This window comes from Podarcis erhardii (genome assembly GCF_964252035.2).
Source record: "Podarcis erhardii genome assembly, chromosome: 3".
Taxonomy (NCBI): Eukaryota; Metazoa; Chordata; class Lepidosauria; order Squamata; family Lacertidae; genus Podarcis; species Podarcis erhardii.
Window position 1 is genome coordinate 122,259,416 of NC_138507.1, and position 26,790 is coordinate 122,286,205.

The following is a 26,790-nucleotide window of genomic DNA, read 5'->3' on the forward strand; positions in this document are numbered from 1 at the left end:
ATTTAAGGATGTTTAAATGAATATTTTGAAATGTAATTTAGAATACACACACACAGAGAGAGAGTGGACTCTCTGGTTGTGAACATGATCCGTGCGGGATGCACGTTTGCAACCTGCAGCATTTGCAACCCGCACCTGTGCATCTGTGCACGCGTGGGTTGCGATTCGGTGCTTCTGCGCACGTGCAAAGCGTGATTTAGCGCTTCTGCGCATGTGCGACCGCTGAAACCCAGAAGTAACCCGTTCCAGTACTTCCAGGTTTCATAGAATCATAGAATCATAGAGTTGGAAGATACCCCAAGGGCCATCGAGTCCAACCCCCTGCCAAGCAGGAAACACCATCAGAGCACTCCTGACATATGGTTGTCAAGCCTCTGCTTAAAGACCTCCAAAGAAGGAGACTCCACCACACTCCTGGGCAGCAAATTCCACTGTCAAACAGCTCTTACTGTCAGGAAGTTCTTCCTAATGTTTAGGTGGAATCTTCTTTCTTGTAGTTTGGAACCATTGCTCCGTGTCCGCTTCTCTGGAGCAGCAGAAAACAACCTTTCTCCCTCCTCTATGTGACATCCTTTTATATATTTGAACATGGCTCTCATATCACCCCTTAACCTCCTCTTCTCCAGGCTAAACATGCCCAGCTCCCTTAGCCGTTCCTCATAAGGCATCGTTTCCAGGCCTTTGAAATGATTTTGAGGCCTAAGTCTCTGTTAGCCTGTATCCAGTGGTTTCGGTGGTCTGCAACCCGAAAAAACGCAACCTGAAGCGTCTGTAACCCGAGGTATGACTACACACACACACACACACACACACACATATATACACATATACTGCATGATACCAACTTAGACCACTGGTCCATCTAACTCAGTACTGGATGGACTGACCAGCAGCTGCTTTCCAAGGTTACAGGCCTTGCCCCAGCCTTATCCACAGATTGAATCAAGGACCTTCTGCATGCAAGACACCTGCTCTGCCATGGTGTCACCGCCTCCCCCTCCTATCTAGAAAATAGCCAAGAGGTCCCCATGGCAGGAGCACTTCCAGAGAGGGGAGAGACATGCAGGAGACTTATGGAACCATAGAGTTGGAAGGAACCCCAATGGTCATCTAGCTCAACACCCCGCAATGTGCAGGTCCGAGAAGGCCCTCTGCCTGGTTCCCTGTAACCTCACTTCTCGCAGTGAGGGAACCGCCAGAAGGCCCTCGGTGCTGGACCTCGGTGTCCGGGCAGAATAATGATGATGGAGACGCTCCTTCAGGAAAACTAGACTGAGGCCATTTAGGGCTATCAAGGTCAGCACCAACACTTTGAATTGTGCTCAGTAACGTACTGGGAGCCAGTGTAGGTCTTTCAGGACAGGTGTTATGTGGTCTCGGCGGCCGCTCCCAGTCCCCAGTCTAGCTGCCACATTCTGGATTAGTTGTAGTTTCTGGGTCACCTTCAAAGGGAGCCCCACGCAGAGCGCATTGCAGTAGTCCAAGCGGGAGATAACCAGAGCATGTACCACTCTGGCGAGACAGTCCGCGGGCAGATAGGGTCTCAGCCTACGTACCAGATGGAGCTGGTAGACAGTCGCCCTGGATACAGAATTGGCCTGCGCCTCCATGGATAGCTGTGAGTCCAAAATGACTCCCAGGCTGCACACCTGGTCCTTCAGGGGCACAGTTACCCCATTCAGGACCAGGGAGTCCCCCACACCTGCCCGCCCTCTGTCCCCCGAAAACAGTACTTCTGTCTTGTCAGGATTCAACCTCAATCTGTTAGCCGCCATCTACATTGCAGCGGGTTGGACTAGATGATTTCTGGGGGTCCCTTCCAACTCTACAATTCTACAGTCTCACAAGTGTCATGCCCAGGTTGATACAGGGAGCCTGTGTCCGAGGCCGGCAACAGAGCCCAAGACCCCTACAGCCCCATAACCCCATCCTCTCGCTCTCTCCTCATTGCATGCTCCCCCGGCGGCCATGCAAGTGTCTCGTCTTTACCGTTGCAAATGTGTCTGTCCACGGCCGCCGTGCAATCCACCAGGCCTCTCCGGCAGGCCATGATGCTCCCTCTGGCCTGCAGGCAGAACAGCTGTGCCTCCTCCTCCTGATCCCTCCAAGGAGAAGATCTTGCTCGCTGTCAGGCTTGCAAGCTGCCCTGGATAATGAATATGTGGTCCTTCCTTCCTCTCCCTTGCACCTCTCAGAACTGCTGCGCTGTGCCGGAGGGTGGGAGGGGGGGGGGGAGAGATGATGGTGGGAGCACCAGACACAGCAAACTGGGGCATCAGCAACTCCCAGCCTTCGGCTTCTTCAAGGACTAGATTCTGCTGTTCCAGCTTCTCCTCCTTCCCTTTTCAAGGGCTTCTGTTTACTTCTTGCTTTCTCAGCTAAGGATTTAGTAACCTTCTCATTCTGCCTCATCAGGAATCCAGGCTCCCCACCCCGCTGGCTCCCTTTTGATCCCTCTCTTCTCTCAGTTACAAGAGGCATCAGCATGGATTCCTCTGTCTCCTCTCCTTTTTTGAACCCTTGCCTGAAGAGCTGTCAATCAGAGCGAGAGAGGAAATCAGGAGGGAGGAGGCAGCCTTGAAAGGAGGGGACCCCTCGCAGCCTTGTGTTAAAAATTAGACAATGCTAAATGGTCTTTTTTGTGCGAATGGGAGGCGTAGGGAAAACTGGAGGGGAGGGGGTTGCAAGAAGAGCTGCGAGATCACTGGCAGGACACGTGCTCTGCATGCAGAAGGCTTCAGGTTCAACCCTCAGTGGCAGTATCTCCATAGGCAGTGTGGCGTTTGTGGACTAGGACCCGAGAGAGATCAGGGTTCAAATCTGTGGCACTCAGTGGGTGGGCTTGGGCTTGCTGCTGCCTCTCAGCCAAACCTGCCTCGCAGGTATTGATGATGATGATGATGATAAATTATTTATACCCCACCCATCTAGCTGGGTTTCCCCAGCCACTCTGGGCGGCTTCCAACAAAACACTAAAATACAGTAACCTATTAAACATTAAAAGCTTCCCTGAACAGGGCTGCCTTCAGATGTCTTCTAAGTGCCAGGTAGTTACTTTTCTCTTTGACATCTGGTGGGAGGGTGTTCCACAGGGCAGGTGCCACCACCGAGAAGGCCCTCTGCCTGGTTCCCTGTAACTTAGCTTCTCGCAGGCAGGGAACTGCCAGAAGGCCCTCGGCCCTGGACCTCAGTGTCTGGGCAGAACGATGGAGGTGGAGACGCTCCTTCAGGTATACTGGACCAAGGCCGTATTTAATAAAGCAAATCCACTTTCCATGAAGCTTCTACTGGCCTTTGCCAAGGTGCGGTCTTCCTTATTAAAGGGACTTGATGGAAGCAAATGAAATTAAAGAGAAACTCCATGGGAGGCAGTGTGGTGCAGTGGTTAGAGCAGGCATAGGCAAACTCGGCCCTCCAGATGTTTTGGGACTACAACTCCCATGATCCCTAGCTAACATGACCAGTGTTCAGGGATAATCGGAATTGTAGTCCCAAAACATCTAGAGGGCCGAGTTTGCCTATGCCTGGGTTAGTGTTGGACTATGACCTGGGAGATCTGGGTTTCAAATCCCCACTCAGCCATGAAGCTCACCGGTTGGGACTGGCCTTGGCCTCCCAGGCTAACCTACCTCACAGGGTTGTTGAGAGATAATCTGGGGAAGAGGAAAGCTGTGTAGGCCACCTCAAACTTCCAGGATAAAGGTAAAGGTAAAGGGACCCCTGACCATTAGGTCCAGTCATGACTCTGGGGTTGCAGCGCTCATCTCGCTTTACTGGCCGAGGGAGCCGGCGTACAGCTTCCGGGTATTGTGGCCAGCAGGACTAAGCCGCTTCTGGCGAACCAGAGCAGCGCACGGAAACGCTGTTTACCTTCCCACTGGAGTGGTACCTATTTATCTACTTGCACTCTGATGTGCTTTCCAAGTGCTAGGTTGGCAGGAGCAGGGACCGAGCAACGGGAGCTCACCCCGTCATGGGGATTCGAACTGCCGACCTTCTGATCAGCAAGTCCTAGGCTCTGTGGTTTAACCCACAGCACCACCCGCGTCCCGTTCCAGGAGGAAAGGTGGAAAAAATAAACCACAATAAACAAATACGAATCTTCTTTAAAGTTGCACAAGGGCAAGGCACTCCTAGAGCCCTGACAGCCCTTGGGATTTTTGTTGCACTCGCTTCAGCCCTGACACATGGGTTGTGGATTCCTGTCAATGTCGTTGTCTCCAGGAGCACACAAAATTGGGCGATCTGCTGCCTCTCAGCCGAATCTACCTCATAGGGCTGTTGTGAGGATTAAATGAGGATGGGGAGAGCCATATGCACCACTTTGAGCTCCTAGGAGGATAAAAAGGGGGGAAATGCATGGGCTAATTCACAATTAATAGGGCTGGGAAAGATCCCCTCTCTGAAATCCTGGAGAGCGATTGCTGGTCACCACCACAATATTGGCCCGCAGTCTGAATCACAGTTGGAAGGGGCACCCAAAGGCCATTTAGCCCAACCCCCTGAAAAGCAGGTCAATGATGCAGAATCAGATGGAGCAGTGTTTCCTGTGAAGGGTGGTCTCAGCCTGACTCCCACAGCCTTCCCCTCCAGCCCTCAAATGTTTTTGTGACTTTGTGGAACCCAGTTCATCTACTGATTGATTGATTGATTGATTGATTGATTCTGTGACTGCAGTACATTGTTTATTGCTTTCATTTTATGGATCAATGGTCTCGTTAGATAGTAAAATTCATGTTAAATTGCTGTTTTAGGGGTTGTTTTTAAAAGTCTGGAACTGATTAATCCATTTTGCATTCCTTTCAATGGGAAAGCACGCCTTGGTTTTGGAACGCTTTGGTTTTGGAACAGACTTCCGGAACAGATTAAGTTTGAGAACCAAGGTACCACTGTATCTATAATACAGATCTTATTACTTGGCGCATTGAGGTGTGGAATATCGCCCTGCTGGCAAAACTAGCGAATAAGCTAAAAGTCCAAAGAGGAGAAAAAAAGATGACTTTTGACCTGTTTGGCCTGATTTTATTTCATTTATAAGCAAGGAGGAACATGGCTGAGGACCCCTCTTGGCCCATGAACGAATGTGGCTGATACAGGGACTCTGGACAATTGAAATCTTTAATTCTTTTCCCTTGGTATAATAGAGTGTACCATGTTTTGTAACCCTGTCTTGCTTAACCATGATACCTATGCTAAAAATAGTTCCTCGCATTCAGATACTGACAGCTTATTTTGGCTTCCTTTCATGTCTGTATTTCTTCCACATCGATCTATAATTGCGCAAGGACTGAGTACATTTGCCGTCACATCCTGTTCGATGGTAACACTGCGTTTTGCAAAATTCTGTATGCTGCTTAAAAAAATAAATCAGTAAAAAATATTTTTTAAAAAACAAACAAACAAACAAACAAACAAACAAACAAACAATGTGGATCTGAAACGGGGCGCTGTACATAGGTAAAGGTAAAGGGACCCCTGACCATTAGGTCCAGTCGTAACCGACGCTGGGGTTGCGGCGCTCATCTCGCTTTACTGGCCGTCATGTGGCCAGCAGGACTAAGCCGCTTCTGGCGAACCAGAGCAGCGCACGGAAACCTGTCTACCTTCCCGCCGGAGCAGTACCTATTTACCTACTTGCATTTTTGACGTGCTTTCGAACTGCTAGGTTGGCAGGAGCAGGGACCGAGCAACGGGAGCTCACCCCATTGCAGGGATTCGAACCGCCGACCTTCCTATCGGCAAGTCCTAGGCTCTGTGGTTTAACCCACAGCACCACCCATGTCCCGGCGCTGTGCATTGTTGTTGTTGTTTAGTCGTGTCCGCCTCTTCATGACCCCCTGTACCAGAGCACGCCAGGCACTCCTGTCTTCCACTGCCTCCCGCAGTTTGGTCAAACTCATGCTGGTAGCTTCGAGAACACTGTCCCACCATCTCGTCCTCTGTCATCCCCTTCTCCTTGTGCCCTCCATCTTTCCCAACATCAGGGTCTTTTCCAGGGAGTCTTCTCTTCTCATGAAGTGGCCAACATCTCGGAGCCTCAGCTTCAGGATCTGTCCTTTCGGGCATACATAGATCTAAATTCTAATGGAGAATGCCTTCCCTTCCTCCTGACCTAAGCCCTTTTCGAACATTGTTTGGATTTGTATGTCCAGAAGGCAGTTTCAGTGCCCCTGTGCATGTGCAAAGCCCTTTCCGACAGAGAAGGCAATCAATTGCACACCTTCTGCCAGAAAGCCCAGCGAGGAAAGTTCAGGTGTGAGGTTTCGACACAGCTAAATTAAATTGAAGGCGGCTGCCTGGTCATGCAGGAGGAGCCGCCAGAGAAGCATTTGCAATTGCAAATGAGGCCGGCGAGTTAATTAATAAGGGAAGGGCCTGGAAGGGGGAGCAGCGGTGGCAGCAGCAGCAGCAGCAAGGTCACTAAATCACAAAGCTCAAACCTGGATTAATTCTTTATTAGCAAGGCACAATTTTCACGGACTTGGCTGGGTTTCAGGCCCAAGAAGCACATGCCCAGTAGGTCCCACTCCCTGAAATCCGTTGCTGAGACCAAATGTCTGCAAAGCTAGGGTTGCCATACATCCAGGAATTCCTGGACATGTGCTGTTTTGAAGGTCCTACATGCCCATTCGGGGGGAATTTTACATTTTAAAGTAAATGTCCTGGATGTGGGTCAATAATAATAATAATAATAATAACAACAACAACAACAGTGTGCAGGCAGCTCTGGTTCTGGTCCAGGCTCTGGTGAGCTCAGGCTCATCAGTGGTGAAAGGGCTATTGAACGATTGCCCTGAAAAAGCTCAACAACTTTTTGTGTCTGGATTTTAACCTCTTGAAATATGGCAAACCTACCCAAAGCTGCCTATGTGTGGTGTAGTGGTTAAGAGTGGTAGTCTCGTAATCTGGGGAACCGGGTTCACTGAACGTCACTTTCAATTCCTTATTTGCATATGTGGAGCTGAGTGAAAACTATCTACTGTACAGTATCCCCCTGCAAGGTCCATATAGTTAAAGCTATGGTTTTCCCAGTAGTGATGTATGGTAGTGAGAGCTGGACCATAAAGAAGGATGATCGCTGAAGAATGAATGCTTTTGAATTCTGGTGCTGGAGGAGACTCATGAGAGTCCCATGGACTGCAAGAAGATCAAACCTCTCCATTCTGAAGGAAATCAGCCCTGAGTGCTCATTGGAAGGACAGATCCTGAAGCTGAGGCTCCAAGACTTTGGCCACCTCATGAGAAGAGAAGATTCCCTGGAAAAGACCCTGATGCTGGGAAAGATGTAGGGTACAAGGAGAAGGGGACGACAGAGGACGAGATGGTTGGACAGTGTTCTTGAAGCTACCAGCATGAATTTGACCAAACTGTGGGAGGCAGTGGAAGACAGGCGTGCCTGGCGTGCTCTGGTCCATGGGGTCACGAAGAGTCGGACACGACTAAACGACTAAACAACAACAACATCCCCCTGCTGGCCCAGGGAGAGAGCTTCAGTACATAACAGGTTGCCTACCCCTGAACTTGTCCATGATATCAGGCTTGCTTTTCCTTGCTCCGCCTGATGTCTTCCTTGCAGGCTATTTTGGGTCTTTGTTATTATCTGTCACCCTCTCACAGGGAGAGCGAGAGATAATAATAACAACAAAGGCTGGCGCAGGGACTGTGGCACAGGACTGGCATTACATCTCGCTGGGAGCGTCTCTCGTTAGCAGCCCTCAACTCCTCTCCCCTTTCCTCCTGTCTCCTGAGGTCTTTCTCTTCTCAAACCCCTGTGGGCAGCTGCCCCCTTGGTTGGGCTTCAGTTCTCAGCTGCGGATCAACTCCAAGTGCCAAGATGACCCCCTGGGAGGTGGCGTTGGCAGCCTGCCAGGTTTTGGCACCCGTTAAATCCTCGAGCAGCTGTCAAAGCGCCTGGCAAGGTTGCTCCAAGATAGACAGCGATGCCAGAAAGCTTTCAGGAGGTGCTGAAGCAGGATGGAAGAGCCTGAGGCGGACTGGAGAGAGGAACGAGAAACAGGACAGCAAAATAGGGTTTCTAAAATTATGCATGGTGTGGTGGAGAGGAACGTTTTTCTTCCCCTCCCCTAAGACTAGAACTTGTGAACACCCCGTGCTATATTAGAAGCAAAAAAAACTTGTTTTGATGAATTGGAAGAGCCGCAAAAAGATTCCACTGAGCACATGGGTTGATAATATGGACGGATTAGCTACATACGAACGAATTGCATGTTGACGCAAATTAAGAATGGATAAATATGAAGACACCTGGAATGAATATTTAAGCAATAAGGCGGATAGTCGGGGGCAGGAGAGAGAGGTGGGGAAATATTGTTAAAAGGGTGTCCAGAGGAGGGCAACCAAAATGGTCAAAGGAAACGATGCCTTATGAGGAACGGCTAAGGGAGCTGGGCATGTTTAGCCTGGAGAAGAGGAGGTTAAGGGGTGATATGATAGCCATGTTCAAATATATAAAAGGATGTCACATAGAGGAGGGAGAAAGGTTGTTTTCTGCTGCTCCAGAGAAGCGGACACGGAGCAATGGTTCCAAACTACAAGAAAGAAGATTCCAGCTAAACATTAGGAAGAACTTCCTGACAGTAAGAGCTGTTCGACAGTGGAATTTGCTGCCAAGGAGTGTGGTGGAGTCTCCTTCTTTGGAGGTCTTTAAGCAGAGGCTTGACAACCATATGTCAGGAGTGCTCTGATGGTGTTTCCTGCTTGGCAGGGGGTTGGACTCAATGGCCCTTGTGGTTTCTTCCAACTCTATGATTCTATGATTCTATGGCTTTTGTTGTAGTGTCTTTTGTGGTCGTTGTTTGCATTGAAAAAACGATTAAATAAATTAGAATAAGATAAAAACCAACACCCAGTGATTCAGGACAGAAGACAGAAAGGACTCCTTCACACAGTGGATATGGAAACTGTGGGACTCACTCCCACAGGAGACAGGGAGTAACCACCTTTTCAGATGGCATAATAATAATAATAATAATAATAATAATAATAATAATAATTTTTATTTATACCCCCTCTTCCCAGCCAGAGTTGGGCTCAGGGTGGCTAACACTAATAAAATCAAAGTTAAAACATAATGGGGGGTGGGGAGGGAGAGAAAAAAATGGGAAAAACGGGAAACAAACCAATTTAAAATACAGGTTAAAATGCAATTTAAAATGCAGCCTCATTTTAAAATCAAGACCATAAGGGGAGGGAAACATAAGGGCCAGACTGAGTCCAAACTAAAGGCCAGGTGGAACAGCTCTGTCTTGCAGACCCTGCGGAAAGATGTCAAGTTCCGCAGTGCCCTGGTCTCTTGTGAGAGAGCCTTCCACCTAGTCGGGGCCAGTACTGAAAAGGCCCTGACCCTAGTTGAGACCAATCTAACCACCTTGTGACCTGGGACCTCCAAAATGTTGTCATTTGTGGACCTTAAGGTCCTCCGCGGGGCATACCAGGAGAGGTGGTCCCGTAGGTACGTGGTTCCTAGGCTGCATAGGGCTTTAAAGGTCGAAACCAGCACCTTAAACCTGAAACCTGGACTGCACCGGGAGCCAGTGCAGTTGGTAAAGCACGGGATGAATGTGATCCCACAGTGGGGACCCCGTAAGTAGCCTCGCTGCATCATTCTGCACCCGCTGGAGTTTCTGGGTCAGCTTCAAGGGCAGCCCCACGTAGAGCGAGTTACGATAATCAAGCCTGGAGGTGACCGTCGCATGGAAAAGAGGATTAGACAAATTCATGGAGGAGGAGGGGGCTACCAATGCTTCTGAATACCAGTTACAGGAAACCACAGCAGGGGAGGGTTTCTCTTGTGCTCGGACCCTGCTTGCTGGTTTCACACAGGCAAGTGTTCAGCCACAATGAGAACAGGATGCTGGACTAGATGGGCCATTGGTCTGATCCAGCCGGCTTTTCTTATGTTCTTATGAGGGCACATTTAAATGGCAGAAAATTTGGGAGTGTTGAGTGCATCGCAAGACATTTTTGCATAACTATGTCAGCTCCTGGTGGAAGCGGAAATCAATCCTCATCTAGCCAGATTGAGAGACAGCAAGGCAAGGCAGGGATCACCCAGCAGCAGACAGCGAGCCAGGGGGGAGAGCCAGGCTCTGCAGGACCACGGAGAGTTCCCAGGGAGGAGAGATGTTGTTTTGGAACTCCTGTTTGGCCAAGCGAGCCAAGTGAGACTGTGGAAGCTGGGATTGAAAGGTTGAGAAAGGCTTGTGAAAGGGCGAGCAAAATGATTGATGGGGCGGAATGCTCCTTCTATGAAGAAAGACTGCAGTGTTTGGGATTTTTTAGTTTAGAGAAAAGGCAAGTAATGTGGGAATGTTGTAGATACTAGTAGAGGATATATTGATTTAATAGTATCCTTCCTCACTCACGCTTTTGAGTCAGCGGCAGAGCGACATTCCCCAGTATATAGCAGGAAGCTAGGTGGTAGATTCGTTTGAATCTCTTTACTTAAGCAATCCAACCTGACTTTGTTCAGATTGGGTTCTGTTCCTGATAAATCCCCTTTTATCCCTCCTAAAAAGAATACAGTGGTACCTCTGGATGCGAACAGGATCCGTTCCGGAGCCCCGTTCACATCCTGAAGCAAACACAACCCGCATCTGCATGTCTGCGCGTGCACGGGTCGCGATTCACAGTTTCCACGCATGCGTGTGATGTCATTTTTAGCGTCTGCGCATGCGCGAGCGGCGAAACCTGGAAGTAATGTGCTCTGTTACTTCTGGGTCGCTGTGGAGCACAACCCAAAAATGCTTAACCTGAAGCTACTTCAACCCGAAGTATGACTGTAAAGACACAAGAAGCTTCTTTTAAAAGTACTAAGAAGTTTACTCACATTCAGTTCACAGTTGGATCACTGAAAAATCCCCCTTAAAAATCTTTCTTCTCCGTTAGTCCCAGCTTTGGACCCAGAACAGAACAAGCAGGTCTCTGTGTCTCCAGCTTCCAGCTCAGCCCTCTCACACAAACCACACCAGCTATTGTTCTAATGGCAACACAGAAAGTTGCCCACATCAGACCATTGGTCCATTTAACCCCGTATTGTCTGCAGTGGCTGGAAGTGGCCCTTCAGGATTATAAGCAGGAGACTTAGCCCAGTCGTATGTAGAGAGGCTACTGGGGATGCTCTACCAGGGAGCTACGGCCCCAAAGCAGAGTGGAGACAAATGTGCTGAGGAACAGGTGTTCTGCTTCTAACCTTTCCCGCGATGCCAACGTCCCGCTCTTCGGCTGCAGACATTGTCAAGCAGTGCACAGTGACGCAGAATCTGCCTTTGGGGGACTTCAAAGCTTTAATTAAAACCAGGCTTTTGATCAAATTACTTCCTCTGATTTCCCTAGAAATTGGGAGAATTCAGGGTTAATGAAAGCTGTTTCAAACATACGTGAGCACAGAGGAAATTGGATTTCTCTCTCTCTCCTTTCCTCCTCAAGGTAGCATTGGCGCAGAGTGAACGAGAAGCCCAAGAGAGGTGACCTTCCATGGCAAAAAAAATGGATCAGTCAATCCAAAACAGCTTTCCCCAGCTTGGTGCTCTCCAAATGTTTTGGACTACGAAAGATGCCCTCTTGAAGATACTGTTGTATTTGCAGACTCTTCTACACAGCGGAATGATGAGCAGTACGTGCCACATACTTTACTTTACTTTATTTACACTTCAATGCTGAGAGAATACAAACATGCATCTTGCCTCTGCGAGAGCAGAGAAACAACTCCTCTCCTCGGAAACACCGAGAGAAACAGTGAAAAACAGGAAACCAGTGTACGTCACATCCAGTCTCCCATTCCTGTGGGAAACCCAACAGCAACTCTGACTGTGGAATGCAAAACATTGTCCCGTGACAAGCATTTCGCTGCACAGTGAAGGAAGCAGAAACCAACAGATACCACCAGTGGAAGTTCTGGTAGCAGTGGCCCAGGAAAGGTGCTCCTCTGTGGTGGCCCCAAAGTGATGGAAGTCCCTCCCCGAAGAGGTGTGACTGGCACCCTCATCACATGGTTTCCATCAAATGTGGAAGATGCTCTTTACTGAGCATTCATCCTGATTTGCATATGTGGACATTAGACCATGGCTGGCCTCCCCTGAGCTTTTGTTCTTATTTGTCTGCAATGGGCTTTTATGGCTATGAAAATTCACCCTGAATGTCTTCCCATTTTTAATCCATCCATCCTACACCTTACATTACATTTTACCATCAATTTCCTCACTACAAAATCAATTTCCTCACTCCATTTTTCCAAAAAGTGGATTTGTTGCATGAGGGTGACACAGAGCTTTTAATAATACTCATACTCATACTCATACTAATACTACCCCGTCCATCTGACTGGGTTGCCCCAGCCACTCTGGGTGGCTTCCAACATATATAAAAACATAATTAAACATTAAAAGGCTTCCCTATGCAGGGCTGCCTTCAGATTTCTTCTAAGGTCATCTCTTTGACATCTGGTGTATGATATATTCACCTTTTAACTTCTAGTTTTTATCCCTTACCTGTTTTAAGTCTTATGTGCTCATTTAATCCATATGCTTCTTATATTCTCACTTTAACTGCACTGGTTTGCAATTTAATTCCTCCCACAAAATTACTGGCAGTCTGGGGGTGCCCTGGATGCTATATTAATCTGTTCTGCAATCAGATGCATTTTTTATAATACCTGTATCAGTGTTTATTACTTGGGCTAAAGATAGATGATCACAATAAGTGACAAAACACGATTGTCCCACTGTGTTTTATTATTATTATCCTCACCAAAGGTTCGAAATAGATCTTGGCAGCTGCAGAACTTGGAAGGGCAAGCTGTGCGCTGCATGGTGCCTGCGTGTTTGCGAGCTCAGATTTAAATGCAAGTGAGAAAGAGAAGAGGCATCTGCTCCTCCTGCTGCCCACACGTCCCGTCCCTGGCAGAGGCTCAACTACGGGGCAGGAGCGGAGCGATAAAGAAAGGCAATAAGAGAAACCTCCCACAAATACTTCCATATCTTGTCTCCAGGAGGCAAGAATTGGGACAAGATTGGAGGAGCTGTAAAGCAGAGGTTAGGTGGCCATCTGTCATGAATGGTCTAGCCAAGATTCCTGCATTGCAGAGGGTTGGACTAGATGCCTCTGGGGGTCGCTTCCGACCAGTGCCAGTTTTATGTATAAGCTAAACAAGCTGTAGCTTAGGACTCCACTCTCTTAAAGGTAAAATATGCCTGCTTCTTGGGAGAAAAGCAGTGACAAACCTAGACAGCATCTTAAAAAGCAGAGACATCACCTTGCCAACAAAGGTCTGTATAGTTCAAGCTATGGCTTTCCCAGTAGTGATGTATGGAAGTGAGAGCTGGACCCTAAAGAAGGCTGATCGCCGAAGAATTGATGCTTTTGGATTCTGGTGCTCTCCTGCCTTCCTCCTTTAACCCACCACAGCAACCTTGCAGGGTAGGCCAGGCGGAGAGGCAGGACTAGCCCCAAAGTCACACCCACTGAGATTCATAACGGCTGAGTGGGCAGATTTGAACTCTGGTCTCCCAGGTCAGACACTCTAACCACTACACTGTACTGGCTCTCTCCTTAAAACTTCATAAAAATATTAGCCCAAAGCCGGGATCAATACGGAAGTCTTTAAAGAAGGTAAAGGGACCCCTGACCACTAGGTCCAGTCGCGAGCGACTCTGGGTTGTGGCGCTCATCTTGCTTTACTGGCCAAAGGAGCTGGTGTTTGTCCACAGACAGCTTCCAGGTCATGTGGCCAGCATGACGAAGCCGCTTCTGGCAGACCAGAGCTGCGCACAATCTCTGCTGACAAGACACTCTGAGTTGCACCCCGGGGGGCATCACTTGTGCATGCTATTACACATGCACCCCCCCAACCTGGCCAGGCCGAATTGGCCCCCCCCCCATTCACCCACTGGGGGGGGTCTGGGGTCTTCCTTGAAAATATGGGGGGGGGGGCGTGCTCACTTTCAGGAGGGCCCAGATGGTGCACCTGTTGCTAACCTTCGTTCCAAGAAAACCAAACTTGGATAAGCATATATCTCTGTGTCTTCAACTTCCAGGTCTGTTCACCCCCCAGAACTCTGGCTCTTGTTCTTCAACCTAGCAGGTAGACAAGGGTGTGTGTGGAGCCCCCATTACGAGAAGGCAAGTTACAGGGAACCAGGCAGAGGGCCTTCTCGGTAGTGGCGCCCTCCCTGTGGAACGCCCTCACACCAGATGTCAAAGAGAATAACAACTACCAGACTTTTAGAAGACATCTGAAGGCAGCCCTGTTTAGGGATGCTTTTAATGTTTGATGTATCAGAGTATTTTAATATTCTTTTGGAAGCCGCTCAGAGTGGCTGGGGAGGCCCAGCCAGAAGGGCGGGGTATAAATAATAAATTATTATTATTATTATTATTATTATTATTATTATTATTATTATTATTATCCTGGAGGTCCCCATCACTCTTGTGACCTGGTTCATCCTTTTGAGACGTTGATGAGGACACTTAAGTGGCCAGGGAAGTTCTTTGTCTTACAAAGCAACTCGTCTGGCTAGTTCAGCAATAGAATCCTCTTTCAGAGTCTCTCCCTCGCTGGGTACAGGACCCCAAGGATTGGTCCCAGAGCATCATCCAGCCCGACCAGCGAAACTCACAACACTACATAACAAATTTCTCTTGGCGGTGTACAGAAAACTAAAGCAAACAATTTGTACGACAGCAAACATTGCAAAACTACTCTGATATAAAAATGCACAGATGGCAGAGGATGAGATGGTTGGACAGTGTTCTCGAAGCTACCAGCATGAGTTTGACCAAACTGTGGGAGGCAGTGGAAGACAGGAGTGCCTGGCGTGCTCTGGTCCAGGGGGTCATGAAGAGGCAGACACGACTAAACGACTAAACAATAACAACATAAAAATGCTCCATTGATACAAAGGTCAGTAATCCATATAAAAGAAGTGTCAGTTCCTTCTCCTCTAGGGGTTGGTCTAAATGACCCTTGGGATTCCTCCCAACTCTACAATTCCTTCTGACACACCTTCCCCTTCTACCCATCCACCTGGGATCTCACCCAGCGCCCAAGCAAAATCACAAATCACCCACAGACTTCCCACAAAGAGGAAGGTTCCTTGAACCTGTGGACGTCGCCTTAGTCTCTCTGTGGATCTTTCACACAGAAAGAGACCCAGGAAGTCAAGCCAATGGATCGATCACCAACATGACTCTCCCCTCGGTTTCAGAGTCAGCTGCCCTGGCCTCCAGCAGCCACCAGGTCCACCCTCTTCTCCTTACCTGCCATTGTTGGATTCAGGATGGATGCCTGCTGTTGCCTTGATCTCGCCCTGCTCTGCTTCAGAGACCTTCTGGGAAGCCAAATCCTGGAAAGCTCAGATGGCAAAGCTGGCAGAAGGCGGCAGCTTGCTCTGTTTCAACAAGTTGCTCAGAAAACCTGGACTGCTTTCTCTCTTGAACTCGCTCTTCAAGTCCGCCAGGCTCCTCTGGGTACTTGTTTGTGGACTGCAGCACCCATCTGCCACCGATCTAGCTGGGCACACCCGTCTCCCATCTGCTTTACCCTGGAGGACCAGGGCAAAATGCCACCTGGTTCAGTGGCAGGCCAGACCCGTGTCCTGCACTGCTGAGGGGTCAAACGCTTCTCCTTTGGCACTACGGAGATCCAGAAGGACAGGGTGCCACGTGCAAAAGTCTGGGCTGCAGAGGTGGGAGGCCTCTTGGGCCCACGGCAGTGGGCATGCCACCGTGCCCAGCTGGGAGGAGGCTGGTGGATGGAGTTCCTTTGTCAAGCCACGTTCCTCCCTAGACTCCCGACACCCACCTGCTTCCTCGCGGGCTGCCCACTGCTGTTTCCATGGACACGGGTAGCAGCAGCTGTCAGTGCCAGCAGGGTCTCGGCGACGCAAGGAACCCAGTCATCCGAGCAGTGAATCCACGGCGGAAGGCCATCTCCCGCAGGCTCGGATTCTGCTCCGCAGGGGGAGAGAGGGGTTCAACGGGAGCAGGCCATGTCCCCTGCTTCGTCTGCCAGCGATGGAGAAAAGAGAGGCAAGCAAACACACGCACCAGGAGTAAACTTTGGGGAAAGGTGCTGGCGAGTCAGTTCCGATTCCTCCAGACCGGCTGCCTCCCTTGCTCAGAGAAAAAAATGGAAGAGGGAGGCAGAGCATCCAAGATATTGAATGCAGGTTTATTCTTAGAACAAGGGGACGTTGAAGACATGCTGTCAGCCAACGCTCTCCAGCTGTCCCGTGGGTGGCGTGACGTTGGAGGTATTTGGAAGCAGAAGAAGGAGAGATAGAGAGGTGGCGTTTTGGACTCGGGCTCCTCTGTTTTAGGGAAGGGCCATAGCTCAGTGGTAGGGCATCTGCTTGGCAGGCGGAAGGTACTCTTGCCTGAGAACCTGGAGGGCTGCTGCCAGTCCGGGTTGACAGTACTAAGCTAGAGGGACTAGTGGTCAGTTTAAGCTGCTGTCAGTGTTTCTGAAGTTTTCTTCCTCGTCTCTCCAGAAATTGTGACCCAGCAAGGGACAGGGAAATTCAAACAACAACAACAACAACAACAACAACAACAACAACAACAACAACAATTTATTATTTTTACCCCGCCCATTTGGGCGGCTTCCAACAAAATATTAAAATACCGTAATATATCAAACATTAAAAGCTTCCCTAAACAGGGGTGCCTTCAGATGTCTTCTAAAAGTTTGGTAGTTGTTGTTCTCTTTGACACATGGTGGGAGGGTGTTTCACAGGGCAGGTGCCACTACCAAGAAGGCCCTCTGCCTGGTTCCCTGTAACCTCACTTCTCACAGGGAGGGAACCACTAGAAGTCCTCGGAGCTGGACCTCAGTGTTCGGGCAGAATGATGAGGGTGGAGATACTCCTTCAGGTATACTGGACTGAGGCCATTTAGGGCTTTCAAGGTCAGCACCAACACTTTGAATTGTGCTCGGAAACAAACTGAAGCCAATGTAGGTCTTTCAGGACTGATGTTATATGGTCTCGGCAGCCACTCCCAGTCACCAGTCTAGCTTCCGCATTCTGGATTAGTTGTAATTTCCGGGTCACCTTCAAAGGTAGCCCCACGTAGAGTGCATGGCAGTAGTCTAAGCGGGAGATAACCAGAGCATGCACCAATCTGGCGAGACAGTCTGCGGGCAGGAAGGGTCTCATCATGCGTACCAGATGGAGCTGGTGGACAGCCGCCCTGGACACAGAATTGACCTGCGCCTCCATGGACAGCTGTGAGTCCAAAATGACTCCCAGGCTGCTCACCTGGTCCTTCAGGGGCACAGTTGCCCCATTTAAGACCAGGGAGTCCCCCACACCCGCTCGCCTCCTGTCTCCCAAAAACAGTACTTCTGTCTTGTCAGGATTCAACCTCAATTCCAGAGTTGGAAGGGACCTCCAAGGGACATCCAGTCCAACTCCCTGCAATGCAGCTGAAGAATCCCTGGAAGCAGGGGCGAAGCTGCATGCTATGGCATTGGGGGCGGAGAGCTGGCATGGCGTGGCTGGCGTGCATCCCTGGGGGGGGGTGCGGCGCATGTCTGGGGGGCAGCCATGATGGTACCTCCTCCCCGATGGTGCCAGGGGCAGTGTGCTCCCTGTCCCCCCCCCCCACGTTCCTCCACCAGTGCCTTGAAGATAGCAGCAAAACTCTGCTTAAAAACCTCCGAGAAAGGAGTACACCATTTTTTAAGGGAGTTCGTTCCACTGTCAAAATGCTCTGACCATCAGAAAGTTCTTCCAGATGTTTATTCAGAATCTTCCTTCTTGTAAATCAAATCCATTGGTTCAGGTCCTCCTCCCTGGAGCAGCAGAAAGCAAGCTTGCTCACTCTTCTGTGGGCCAGCACTTCAGATATTTGAAGATGGCTCTCATATCTCTTTTCAGTCTCCTCTTTTCCATGCTAAACATACCCAATTCCTTCAACAATTCCTCATCAGGTTTGGTTTACAGTCCAAGATGGTCCTGGTCATCTTGGTTCCCCTCCTCTGCACACCTTCCAGCTTGTCAACATCCTTCTTAAATGGTGGCACTCAGAACTGGACAAAGGACTCCAGGTGTGGTCTGACTAAGGAAGAATAGAGCAGTATCATGACTTCCCTTGATCTAGACACTATATTTCTGTTGATGAAGCCTAGAATAGCATTCACTTTTTTCCATGCAGCATCACTCTGTTGACTCATAGAATCATAGAATCATAGAGTTGGAAGAGACCACAAGGGCCATCGAGTCCAACCCCCTGCCAAGCAGGAAACACCATCAGAGCACTCCTGACATATGGTTGTCAAGCCTCTGCTTAAAGACCTCCAAAGAAGGAGACTCCACCACACTCCTTGGCAGCAAATTCCACTGTCGAACAGCTCTTACTGTCAGGAAGTTCTTCCTAATGTTTAGGTGGAATCTTCTTTCTTGTAGTTTGGAGCCATTGCTCCATGTCCGCTTCTCTGGAGCAGCAGAAAACAACCTTTCTCCCTCCTCTATGTGACATCCTTTTATATATTTGAACATGGCTATCATATCACCCCTTAACCTCCTCTTCTCCAGGCTAAACATGCCCAGCTCCCTTAGCCATTCCTCATAAGGCATTGTTTCCAGGCCTTTGACCATTTTGGTTGCCCTCCTCTGGACACGTTCCAGTTTGTCAGTGTCCTTCTTGAACTGTGGTGCCCAGAACTGGACACAGTACTCCAGGTGAGGTCTGACCAGAGCAGAATACAGTGGCACTATTACTTCCCTTGATCTAGATGCTATACTCCTATTGATGCAGCCCAGAATTGCATTGGCTTTTTTAGCTGCCGCGTCACACTGTTGGCTCATGTCAAGTTTGTGGTCAACCAAGACTCCTAGATCCTTTTCACATGTACTGCTCTCAAGCCAGGTGTCAACCATCTTGTATTTGTGCCTCTCATTTTTTTTGCTCAAGTGCAATACTTTACATTTCTCCCAGTTAAAATTCACCTTGTTTGTTTTGGCCCAGTTCTCTAATCTGTCAAGGTCATTTTGAAGTGTGATCCTGTCCTCTGGGGTGTTAGCCACCCCTTCCAGTTTGGCGTCATCTGCAAATTTGATCAGGATGCCCTTGAGTCCATCATCCAAGTCGTTGATAAAGATGTTGAATAAGACCGGGCCCAAGACAGAACCCTGTGGCACCCCACTAGTCACTCTTCTCCAGGATGAAGAGGAACCATTGATGAGCACCCTTTGGGTTCGGTCAGTCAGCCAGTTACAAATCCACTGAGTGGTAGCATAGTCAAGACCGCATTTTACCAGCTTCTTTACAAGAATATCATGGGGCACCTTGTCAAATGCCTTGCTGAAATCATGGTAGGCTACATCCACTGCGTTCCCTTCATCTACCAGGCTTGTAATTCTGTCAAAAAACGAGATCAGGTTAGTCTGACATGACTTATTTTTCAGAAATCCATGCTGACTATTGGTGATCACAGCATTCCTTTCTAGGTGCTCACAGACTGTTTGCTTAATGATCTGCTCCAGAATCTTCCCTGGTATTGATGTCAGACTGACTGGGCGGTAATTATTTGGGTCCTCTCTTTTCCCCTTTTTGAAAATAGGGACAACATTTGCCCTCCTCCAGTCTGCCGGGACTTCGCCTGTTCTCCAGGAATTCTCAAAGATGATTGCCAGTGGTTCTGAGATCACATCTGCCAGTTCTTTTAATACTCTTGGATGCAGTTCATCTGGCCCTGGAGACTTGAATACATCTAAACTAGCCAAGTATTCTTGTACTATCTCCTTAGTTATTCTGGGCTGTGTTTCCTCTGCTGAATCATTTGCTCCAAATTCTTCAGGTCGGGCATTGTTTTCTTTATCGGAGAAGACTGAGACAAAGAAGGCATTGAGGAGTTCAGCCCTTTTTGTGTCCCCTGTTTGCATTTCACCATCTTCTCCTCTGAGTGACCCCACTGTTTCTTTGTTCTTCCTTTTGCTATGAACATACCCATAAAAGCCTTTTTTGTTGCTTTTAACCTCTCTAGCAAGCCTGAGTTCATTCTGTGCTTTAGCTTTTCTGACTTTGTGTCTACACGTGCTGGCTATTTGTTTGAATTCCTCTTTGGCGGTTTCCCCCCTTTTCCATTTTTTGTACACATCCTTTTTTAATCTTAACTCAGTTAAAAGTTCTTTAGATAGCCACCCTGGCTTCTTTAGGCACCTTCCATGTTTCCGTCTCATTGGTATTGCCTGAAGTTGTGCTTTTACTATCTCCCTCTTAACAAACTCCCAGCCATCATGAACTCCCTTTCCTTTTAGTATTACTGTCCATGGGATCTCACCCAGCACTTCCCTAAGTTTTATGAAGTCGGCTTTCTTAAAGTCAAGAAATTGAGTCCTAGTATGCTTGGCTGCTCCTTTCCACTGTATAGTAAACTTCAGAAGAGCATGATCACTTGCGCCTAATGATCCTTCCACTTCTACCCCACTAACCAGGTCATCAACATTGGTTAGGACCAGATCTAAAATGGCTGTTCCTTTTGTTGCTTCTCTCACTTTCTGGACAATGAAGTTGTCTGCAAGGCCAGTGAGGAATCTGTTTGACCTTATGCTCTTGGCTGAGTTTGACATCCAACAAATATCCGGGTAATTGAAGTCCCCCATTACTACTATCTCCCTTCCTTTTGCATGCTTGGCCATCTGTTCCAGGAAGGCATCATCTATGTCCTCCGTTTGGCTTGGGGATCTATAGTAAACTCCCACAATGAGGTCCCTGTTATTCTTCTCTCCCTTAATTTTGACCCAAATGCTCTCACTTTGGCTTTGAGGTTCTAAATCTTGGATCTCTTCACAGGTATACACATCCCTGACATATAACGCCACTCCTCCTCCTTTCTTGTCTGGTCTGCTTCTCTGAAATAGATTGTATCCCTCTATTATTACATTCCAATCGTGGGACTTATCCCACCAGGTTTCAGTGATGCCTATTATGTCATATTTAGTTTGCTGTACCAAGAGCTCAAGCTCATCTTGTTTATTACCCATGCTTTGCGCATTAGTGTACAGACATTGAAGTCCATTAATCATTCCCCCGTGTCTCTTATTTAAGGATTTTTCCCTCCCACCACTAGGTCTGCGTGGTGTTTGCTCCATTTGGTCTATGACATTTGGATGATCATCTTCATCAATTGATAGACTCCTACCTTCAGGAGCACTGTCTCCCTCCCCCACATTAGTCAGTTTAAAGCCCTCCTGATGAGGTTTCTGAGATTTTTGGCAAAAACATTCCTCCCAACCGTTGTGAGGTGCAGCCCATCGCTTGCCAGAAGTCCATCTTCAAGAAACTGCAGTCTGTGATCTAAGAATCCAAACCGTTCCTGTTTACACCATTTGCAAAGCCAGCTGTTCACTTCCACTATTTTCCCCTCTCTCCCTGGGCCACGTCATTCAACTGGGAGGACAGATGAGATGACAATTTGTGCATTTAATTGCTTCAATTTCCTGCCCAGAGCCTCGTAGTCTCTTTTGATCTTCTGGAGGCTATTGCTTGCAGTGTCATTGGTTCCCACATGAACCAAGAGGAAGGGGTATTTGTCAGTGGGTTTTATGATTCCTTGCAGTCGTTCAGTTACATCTTGGATCTTAGCCCCGGGGAGACAGCACACTTCCCGAGACATCTTGTCAGGCCCACAGATCACTGCTTCTGTTCCCCTCAGTAGGGAATCCCCTATCACCACTACACGCCTCCTCTTAGGTTTGGTCGGGTTCTTCCGTGAGCTGTCCATTCCAAGGTCGCCTGCACATTCCCTGAGGACTGACTTTGCTGCTCGTCTTCATATACCTGATCGACTGTAATGAGGGAGAGATCCTCAAATGGAGTCTGCTCTTCGTCTTCCATGCTAGGGGAGAGGACCTCAAAGCGATTGTGTATTTCTAAACAATCAGAGTGAACCCTGGGCCTCCTACTTCTTTGAGTCACGTTTCTCCATATATCTGGCTCCTGTGTTGGTGAACTAGTCCCCTGTCTCCTCCTTAGTGGAGATGGTGTGCTCTGTTGCTTCCAAGAAGAGCTCCAGCTCTCTAATTCTTTGGAGCGTAGCTACACGTTCCTCCAGTTGCTGGACTTTGTCTTCTAAGAGGGCAATCAACATGCAATTGCTGCAGGTAAAGCTGCCTGCAACCTTTGGCTACAGCGGTCCTCCATCATAAAAAGTGTGAAGACAGGACAAATAACTCCCCCCCGCAAAAACCCCCAGGTCTCCCCCAACAAACGTTTGAGACTAGCTCCCCTAAATCTAAAAGATGGATCAAACTGCGCGCCCATGTGAAACTTGTGAAACTTGAAGTCTACTAATGTGAAACTTGAAGTCTACCAAGGCCCCTAGATACATACTGATTCATTTCTCATTTAAGGGTGAGCCCATCTCATATGCACCTTCCAAAGCAATATGAAAACTGAAACACAGAACCATCCATAGAAATTCACACTTCTCTGAATTGTGCAATGCTTTTTCCACTTAAGTAGTGTTCACTAGTATACAGTGGACTCTTGGGTTGCGAACGTGATCTGTGCGGGATGCACGTTCGCAACCCACAGTGTTCGCAACCCACATCTGCGCATGCGTGGGTTGCGATTCGGTTATTCTGCGCATGCACAAAGCGCAATTTAGCACTTTGGCACATGTGCAACCACCGAAACCCGAAAGTAACCCGTTCCGGTACTTCCGGGTTTTGGCGGTCCGCAACCAAAAAAACGCAACCTGAAGTGGCTGTAACCTGAGGTATGACTGTATTTGTTATGAATGTTGGACTAGGGACTGGGAGACCAGGATTTAAATTCCCAGCCAGCCATGAAGCTCACTGGGTTACCCTGGGCCAGTCACTCACTACCTTTCAGTCTAGCCTACCTCACAGGGTTGCTGCCAGGAAGAAATGAAGAGGGGGAGAACTGTGTGCCCCACCTTCAGCTCCCTGGCAGTTCGGACCCCTTGAGGGTACACCAAGAAGACGCAGACTCTGCACCCCTACAATCTGTTGACAATTGGGGGCCTTTGCACCAGGTTATTCACCCCCCTTAGTAATCCTCATGTATGCTAATTTATCAATAGTTTCACCATTTTCTGTGGCACCACAATTTAGGGAGGATATTGACAAGCTGGAAGGTGTGCAAAGGAGGGTGTTCAAGATGATCAAGGTTCTGGAAATGAAGCCATATGCGGAATGGTTGAAGGAGCTGGGTAGGTTTAGCCTGGAGAAGAGGAGACTGAGAGGAGATATGATACCTACCCTCAAATATCTTATGGGTTGTCATGTGGAAGATGGAGCAAGCTAGTTTTCTCCTGCTCTGGGGTGTAGGGCCCAAATCAATGGATTCAGGTCCCATGAATGGAGATTCTGGCTGAACATTAGGAAGATCTTTTTGAAGGAAAGAGTTGTTTGACCAGAGAATGGACTTACTTGGAAGATGATGGACTCTCCTTCAGCGGAGGTTTTTGGATGGCCACCTGTTAGGGATTCTTTGGCTTGGACTAGTTGACCCTCAGGGTCCCTTCCAATATAATTGTTGGATTCTATGATGATAATTGCAATTTTGCTCCATTTTGACCTGGAAGGGGATATGTCTAGCATTGCTCCCCCCCACCAACAGTTCCCCTGAACCTTCTTCAGAACTGGATCAATTCCCAATTCCAGTGTGTTTCATGGAAGCAGCTGCCTGTTACTTCACACACCTTTGCTGCCTGTGGACATTTGATGATCATGGAGCAATATTTGTCTGACTTGGAGCCAGACATGGTGAGGAAACAGAACTCAGCCGTGAGACCACAGGCTCCCCACCTTGCCTGCTGCACCTTGCACGTCAGATTCTCAGGAAAGGATGTTGAAGCACATGCCAGTTACTCCAAAACCAAAGGAAAGTCACAGTATGGAGAGGAACTGGCAGAGCCCCCACCCCAACCCAGAGCCCCCTTTCATACAAGGCACCACCACACAGAGGTTTCCAATGCTTGCATTTATTGAAAGGAAAAGCTAAAGCAAATGAGCAGGCGAATCCAATCCTAAACCCTTTTACAAAGATGTCAGCCTCACTGAGCACAGCAGGACTTGCTCTGGAGTAAACGGGCAGAAAGGATTGGGCAGGGATTGTTCCTTCTCAGAATCGCCTTCAGCAGCAGCAGCAGTGAGCAGAGAGGTTTCTGCAGAGGTGCAGTCAAGGAAGCTGCATCTCCAGAGATGAAGCGGGGTGGTCTTCCTTTCTTCAGAGGTGATGCGTGATGGGTCTGCTGTAGAGTTAAATGAAAAAGAGAGAAAACACTGTGAATATCGGGGGTGCTTAAAACAGGCCAGGGACCCCCTGAAGACCAAAGAGCCAAATGCTATCTGAATTGGGATTTCACATGGTGGAGGAGTGGGGTTCAGCTTAAACTTTCTGCTGGATGTCGGGAGAGGTCTCCATTCTGAACCCAAACTGCTCCATGTACTTTCTGGAGCTGATGGGAGATGTACTCCAAAACATCTGGTGGCCACCTGGTTGACCAAGGTGCCCTCCAGGCTTTTAAAAGCCTTTTTTCACATGCGGCTCAGTTATCCTACTCCTATTCTCTAAGCTGCTAGAGTCAAGTGACTCCAAATGTCATCAGGGAATGTTCAAGGTCCAAACTCAAAACAATGAATTTAGCATTCAGGAGAATCTAGCAAGTGCCACCCCTCCGCTCCGTGGTTGTTAAGGGTCAAAGACAGGGGGAAGAAGCAGAGCTGTAACTCTGCCACCATGAATATCGGAGGTGCTCAAAACACGCCAGGGACCCCCTGAAGACAAAAGAGCTGGATGCTATCAGAGTTGGGAGTTCATGGGGGTTGTGGTGGTTAGAGTTGGTTAGAGTGTGACCTTCTGCTGAATGTGCAGAGGTCAGGAGACTTCTCTATCCTGAACCCAAATGCCTCCTTACACAGTCTGGGGCTGATAATCCAAAACATCTGGTGGTCACCTGATGGACAAAGGCTGCCCTCTACGCTTTCAATAACTTTGTTTCACATGGGGCTTGTTCTCAAGCTCCTGTTTTCCAAGCACCAAGTGGCTCCCAATGCCATTAGGGAATTCTCAAGGTCCAAACCAAAAACAGTCATTTGGGAGAATCTAGCAAGTGCCCCTCTTGTGGCTGTTAAGGGTCAAAGACAGGGGGAAGAAGCAGAGCTGTAACTCTCCGGCCTTTGGGGTCGTGTCTCTTTGAGATGCCACAGACGTAATTCCAGGCACAGGTATGGTTTTGCCTATAACTCACCTTAGCTGCGCTTGCAGCAACGCCTGTCTCCCGAACACTTCCCAATCTCTTTCTCGCCTTTGTTGCAGGTTTTTCTGCAGCTGCCCCCATTGTTCTGGCAATCCTGGGTGGGACGTTGAGCTCCGGTGAAATCTGCAGGGGAAAGGGAAGAGAAAAGCAAACTAAGAGAGGAAGATGCAACTACCAAGGAGAGGATCTACCTGGGAAGGCTGCTCCATCTCCCAGGACTGGCCTTCTACACCTTCCACCCTTTGTTTCTCAACAATCCTGCTAGCCAGGACATCTGGAGGGCACCAGGTTGGGGGAGGCTGGTGCAGGATGAAAGGGGCTGGGATGAAGAGTGAGACCCCCCCCTGCACTTTCAGAAGGAGGGCTGACTAAGGCAATCACTGGTGTCCTTGCGGCCACTGGAAACCTGGGAGAGAGAAGTTCTCTTGCCCAGGAAACTGGCCCACTCTCTTCTCCACCACAAAACTGAATCTACTGAAATGTGTCATTACAAATTCTATAGCAGCAGCTTCTTTGGATCAGATTCCATATTTTAGGATTGGAATGGCAATCAAGACCTTGCCTGCTGGGATCAGGCCAAAGGGGCCCCATCTAGTCCATCAACCTGGTCTCACAGTGGCCAATCAGATGCCCCATTTGGGAAGCTCTCAAGGGGGACAGAGGGGCAAGAGAATTTCCCACCCATCCCTTTGGGATTCCCTGCAAATGGTATTCAGAGGCAGGTTTAAAAGGAATAAAGTGGGGAGCTGTGGAGCTCAGAGAAGAAGCATCTGAGAAGAAGGCCATACCTGGAGCCACCAGCATTAGGAGGAGGAAGGCGAGAGAGAGGAGGCAGAAGATCTTCATGGCTGGAGGTTGGTGGGAATCCTGGAGATGCCTGAAGCCAAGTGGAAGAGCAGTTGTCTGGGGAAGGAGAGGTCTCTCTACTTATGGGTGGATGGAGGACTGGTGAAACCTTGTGGGAAGCCAAATGTCTTTTACAGGATAGATGTTGCAAGTCTTGCAGGGCAGAAGAAGATGAGAATTGCTCTCTGGATTTGAGTAATGCTCTTGTGCAAAACCACATACGGAAGAATGACCACAAACCTGGGTAGTGTCAATGACTGTCAAAGAGAGAGAATTGGGTTGTTTCTAAAATGTTGCCCTCGATGAATGTATTTTCCAAGAATGTATTGAGATTACAAATATTTTTTCAGTTCATTGCGATCAAAATTTTTGCAGCCGTGGTTGCATATAAAAAGATTTCTCTTACGTTCTTTGGTATCTCCCTGCCTAGAATTCACAGTAAGAAGGACTCAGGTTTTGGGTTGTTGTTTTTTTTTTAAGTTAATTTTAATTTTTCTTTTTTAGGGAGATGATTCTTATGAAACTAGACTGGGAGAATAAATTATTAGAGTTTGCTGAAATGGCACAAATGATAAACAGACCGAGAAGCAACTCAAATCAAAGCTTTATTTTAAAAAATGGGACATGTTCAAGAATATAACACTGGTGCGCCATCTATGGTAGCATTTGAATCATTTCTGTGTATATTAATAACC

At 48.4% G+C, this 26,790-nt stretch overlaps 1 protein-coding gene and 1 long non-coding RNA gene across 5 annotated transcripts in view; both read right to left on the reverse strand.

Annotated features, from left to right (window-relative positions):
• Positions 1-16,176, reverse strand: part of EFR3B (EFR3 homolog B) — a 118,470-nt gene extending 102,294 nt beyond the window's left edge. The window contains exon 1 of one of the 4 annotated variants that reach the window (XM_081854632.1): positions 15,821-16,176. Coding sequence is in view for 3 of the 4 variants with exons in the window: in XM_081854628.1 (XP_081710754.1) it covers positions 1,990-2,050 (61 nt within the window). In the remaining variant the exon portion in view is untranslated. Of the gene's footprint in view, positions 1-1,989; positions 2,573-15,276 lie in introns of those variants that run through there. The other 3 variants (XM_081854630.1, XM_081854628.1, XM_081854627.1) reach the window with 3 other exon arrangements.
• Positions 16,177-23,955: 7,779 nt separating this feature from the next.
• On the reverse strand, positions 23,956-26,247 carry LOC309338320. The gene is made up of 3 exons (XR_014154872.1): positions 26,038-26,247; positions 25,241-25,372; positions 23,956-24,241 (listed from the first exon to the last, which is right to left on the reverse strand). It is a non-coding gene; the product is annotated as an uncharacterized lncRNA (long non-coding RNA).
• Positions 26,248-26,790: the final 543 nt, after the last annotated feature.